Below are 4,418 nucleotides of genomic sequence, written 5' to 3'. Positions count from 1 at the left end.
TGTGACCCTATGGATTGTAGCCAGGCCAAGTCCCTCTGCCCATGGGATTCTGCAGGCAAGAATAGTGGAGTGGATTGCCATGCCCTCCTCCAGGGAATCTTCCTGATCCAGGGATCAAACCCGTGTCTCTTATGTCTCCTGCTTTGGCAGGTAGATTCATTATCACTAGTGCCACCTGGGAAGCCCATATATGCATGTGTACATGTGAAGTCACTTCAGTTGTGTCCAGCTCTTTGTGACCCTATGGACTGTAGCCTGCTAGGCTTCTCTGTCCATGGGATTCTACAGGCAAGAATATTGGAGTAGGCTGCCATGCCAACCTCCAGGGAATCTTCCTAACCCATATCTGTCTCTTACCTCTCCTATTTGGCAAGCGATTTCTTTATCACTAGCAGCCTCTGTAAAGCCCATGTATATATATATATATATATACATATGAAAGTGAAAGTCTCTCAGTCATGTCTGATTCTTTGTGACCCTATAGACTACACAGTCCATGGAATATAGATGTATATGTGTATATATATATATATATATATAATATACATGTATCAGGTGGTGCTAGTGGTAAAGAACAATCCTGCCAACGCTGAAGACATAAGAAATGTGGGTTCGATGCCCGGGTCTGGAAGATCCCGTGTAGGAGGACATGGCAACCCACTCCAGTAATTCTTGCCTGGACAATCTCAGGGACAGAGGAGCCTGTTGGGCTATAATCCATAGGGTTCAAAAGAGTCAGACATGACTGAAGTGACTTAGCATGTATGCATGTATATATAAAATATATACATACACATATGAGTTGAAGGACTGATAGAAAAACAAGTTACATACTTGCTGTATAATTATTTAATGGTATTTAAACATATATGCTTTTTTTCCCACAACAGTTAGGCAGAAATTAATTTTGCCTTTAGTGTGTAAAATTTAAATGATTCACAGCTTTTTGTATTTTTCATAACATTTTCTAATAAATTAACAAAACTAGCTCTTTAATTATCAAACTATAGGCTGAAAAAATTTTTCCAAGGAAGCAGAAGCAAGTCATGTTTAAAAGCCAGGACAGGAAAGGTGGTAATAGAAAAAATAACACTCAATAATGATCAAAAGCAGTTGACTATGTCAGTACTGTATCCCAATAATCAAGTGCTGGTTTTAGGGAAGGTGCACAGCTCATTGCAAATTACAAAACATTGAAAGCTGAAGCTGGTAGTGGCAGAATACTGGTGATAGTGTTCATATTGTGCCTACAACTGTATACAGCCTGATATGGAGCAGGTGGTCTGAGTCTGAGAATACTAAGCTTGCCTTGGACAAGTGAAATTTTCACAATGGTAGCTATATTTTCAACCTATATATATATATATATATATATATATATATATATATATATATATACACACACACACACATATATTTAATGAATCCTATCAGCGCAATCATCATAGCTGCTTCATGTGTTTTATTTCAGGGGAAATTGATAGTAGGATCATCATATTAACTTTGCATTTTAACTCCATGCTGCTCGTGTCCCATGGGTCTCAGACTGAAGACCAGGGCAGGGGTGCTGGGCCCAGGTCTGATTAAAGTCTGAGTCTGTCTAGAGGCTGGTATGCCATGGTTCTATTTTCACAAAACACCACAGATGAATCCCATGGGAGGAAGTCATGGTAAGGAGAAGGGCTGCAGAGCTGCCAGGCAGCTTTCAAGATTCAGTGTCAAGGAAAGCCACTTTCAGTGAACTGAATCTGAGGAATAAGGAACGAAATGGTGGACACTGCAGGAACATGTTTTTGGAACACCTATGACAAATATCTGTAGGAGAGGGGGTCCCAAAGTTATGGGAAGATTGTGAGGGTTTGATTCCTGTAGACCCTGTAGAGACACACTTTTTTTGTACCCATTATTGTTCCTTTGGTCTTACCCTCAGACTACTGTCATCTAGAAAACATGGATTACTCTTATATCCATTTAGAAAGAACAGAAAAGTAGTTATCAGATGGCATATAGAGAAGACACATATATGTGGGCTCCTTGTCCTTGCCTTTAAAGCAATAAACACGAGGATCATTTGGAAAAAACAGCAGTTATCAGGAAATCAATGAGCCACGATGAAAAAAAACCCCTAAATAACATTTAATCTTTCAAATAAGAATTCTTCATTCCTTTTTAAAACAATATTTATTTTTATTTATTTATTTGGGAGTTGCAGGGTCTTAGTTGTGACATATTGTATCTAGTTCCACAACCAGGGATCAAACCCAGGGCCCCAGCATCGAGAGCTCAGTCTTAGCCAGTGGACCACCAGGGTAGTTCCAAATTTCTCATTCTTGAGTTGAACTGACAAATGAGGTGGCCTTTAGACCGACTGATTAGGCTAATACCTTTGTGGTGCCGCTGAACATCTGGACACATGTGATAGAGGTGTTCTTCAGTGTTGCTCTGCTTTCTTGGTCCTGCAAGTTTATGTTTGCTCAATTATGGCTGAGTTGCACTAGTTTTTCAAAGAATTAGCTTCTTCCAAACTGTCAAATTTATGAGCATATTATTGTCTGTAGTACTTTATTATCCTTTTAAGAACTGCTGCATAAGGAGTGATGTCACCTATCTCATTCTTGATGTTATTGATGGTTGTTTTTCACTTTCTAGTTTTACCACTCTTGCCAGAGTTTTGTTGTTGTTTAATTACTAACTCATGTCCAACTCTTTTGAGACTCTATGGACTATAGCCCACCAGGCTCCTCTGTCCATGGCATTTCCCAGGCAAGAATACTGGAGTTGCCATTTCTTCTCCACCCAGGAATTGAACCTGCCTCTCTTATGTCTCCTGCATTGGCAGGAGGATTCTTTACCACTGAGCCACCTGGGAAACCCTTAGTCCTGTGTACCTAATCACATTTCTATCATTTGTGTCTGATTTGAAAAATATTTGAGAACAATCCAATAACAATTTCAAGACAAAAGATTCTATACACTTCATAGCTCCTTCCTATTACATGAATGTGTAAATTGAATTCCCTCTCAAGATGAAAAAAAACAAAGGTTGGCTTCCCAAAAATGTTTTCATTGGCTTTAGGGAACTAAAACGCACCAGTCTGGGTGACTAATACTTCCTGGAAAATAAAGATAGATCAACACATAATTAAGTTCTGGCTCAAATATAATTGTTGTCTTGGAAACAGTTTGGGGGATAAATATGTTTATGCTAATAAAATTTTTCATGATTTCCACCAATGATCTGGTTTATTAATTAGGCCAGACCATCTTACTATCTTAATTAAGGCTACCCGTTTTGGACTATTCAAAGGGTTAAAGAAAAGTTCCTAAGAGGACATTGAGAAGGAGGAAAAGGGGATAAACCTGGTTATTTACCAGCGCTCAAGGTTAAACGTACTTTTTGGCACATGTGTGGGTTTCAAACATCTTTTCTACTTCATTAAGCAGAAAGCAGAGTTGTATATACAGCATTTTGAACTAAGAATTCCTAGCACTGTTTTTCTGAACCCCATCTTAGGTGGATTTCAAATCGGACGAACTCCAGAGAAACAAGCGAAAGCAAAATCCTAAGTAGCCAGGATTTTTCTGGTTCCCGCTTTCAGTAAAGAGTTTTGTAGGAAGTTCTCCTCCGAGTGTAGCCGGAGGGGCAGCCTGTGGGCTCTGGAGGGTGTCTGGTGGAGGCCGAGTGTGAACTCCGGGCGCGGGAGCGCATCCCGGTCTGAGATCACACCCACTCGGGGTGTGCGTGAGTGAGCGCGCGGTGGCCGCGCGCGTGTGTACGTGTGGGGAGGTGTGCGCCAAAGGGGTGGGGTGAGGGGCGGCGAGGAGGGCTCTAGGTGAAGCACGAGGCGCGGGAGCGGGAGGTCGCGCGCTCCGGCCTCTCCCCCAGGGGCCGCGGCGGCTGGCTCGCGCTCGGGCTGCCCCTCCCGGTGCGCGCCGCTGCGGCGCCACAGGCCCCTCGACCCTGTGACCACCGCCCTCCGGCCGCCTGGCCCGCAGCGGGGACCGGCGATGGTGCGGGACTGACGGTCTCCTCCCTCCGGACCCTTCTGTCCCGCCCGGGGGCTCCCGGGGGCCGCGGCGGCGCCCCGACCTGCATGTGGGGCGCGCGCGCCGGCGGCCGGAGCGAGCGGCCCTCGGTGCCCCCGAGGCGGTGCCCGGCCGCGCGGGCGGACCGGGAGGAGGAGCAGCAGCAGGCCGGGCCGGGCTCCCCGCGCGCCGCCGCCCGGGAGCACGGGCTCCCTGGAGGGAGCTCGGGGCGTCCCAGCCTCGGAGGAGGGACCCGGAAGCAGAAGCGGAGCCCCGAGTCGAGCCGAGCCGCTGCCCCCGCTGCCCGCCGGCGCCGGGTGGGGGTCCCGGCGGCTGGATGGGCAGCGGCGGCTCGGGCCGCGGGCGGCGATGGGCGAGGAGCAGAGCACGGT

General features: G+C 46.1%; 1 protein-coding gene across 1 annotated transcript in view; it reads left to right on the top strand.

The window, feature by feature from the left end:
* Positions 1-4,094: 4,094 nt before the first annotated feature.
* Positions 4,095-4,418, top strand: part of RNF217 (ring finger protein 217) — a 133,872-nt gene continuing 133,548 nt past the window's right edge. The window contains exon 1 of the mRNA XM_040239332.1: positions 4,095-4,416. Coding sequence (XP_040095266.1) covers positions 4,095-4,416 — 322 coding nt within the window. The remainder of the gene's footprint in view (positions 4,417-4,418) is intronic.

This window comes from Oryx dammah, unplaced genomic scaffold, assembly GCF_014754425.2.
Source record: "Oryx dammah isolate SB20612 unplaced genomic scaffold, SCBI_Odam_1.1 HiC_scaffold_4, whole genome shotgun sequence".
Taxonomy (NCBI): Eukaryota; Metazoa; Chordata; class Mammalia; order Artiodactyla; family Bovidae; genus Oryx; species Oryx dammah.
The sequence above is the reverse complement of the archived record's forward strand: the minus strand, read 5'-3'. Positions and strand labels throughout refer to the sequence as shown.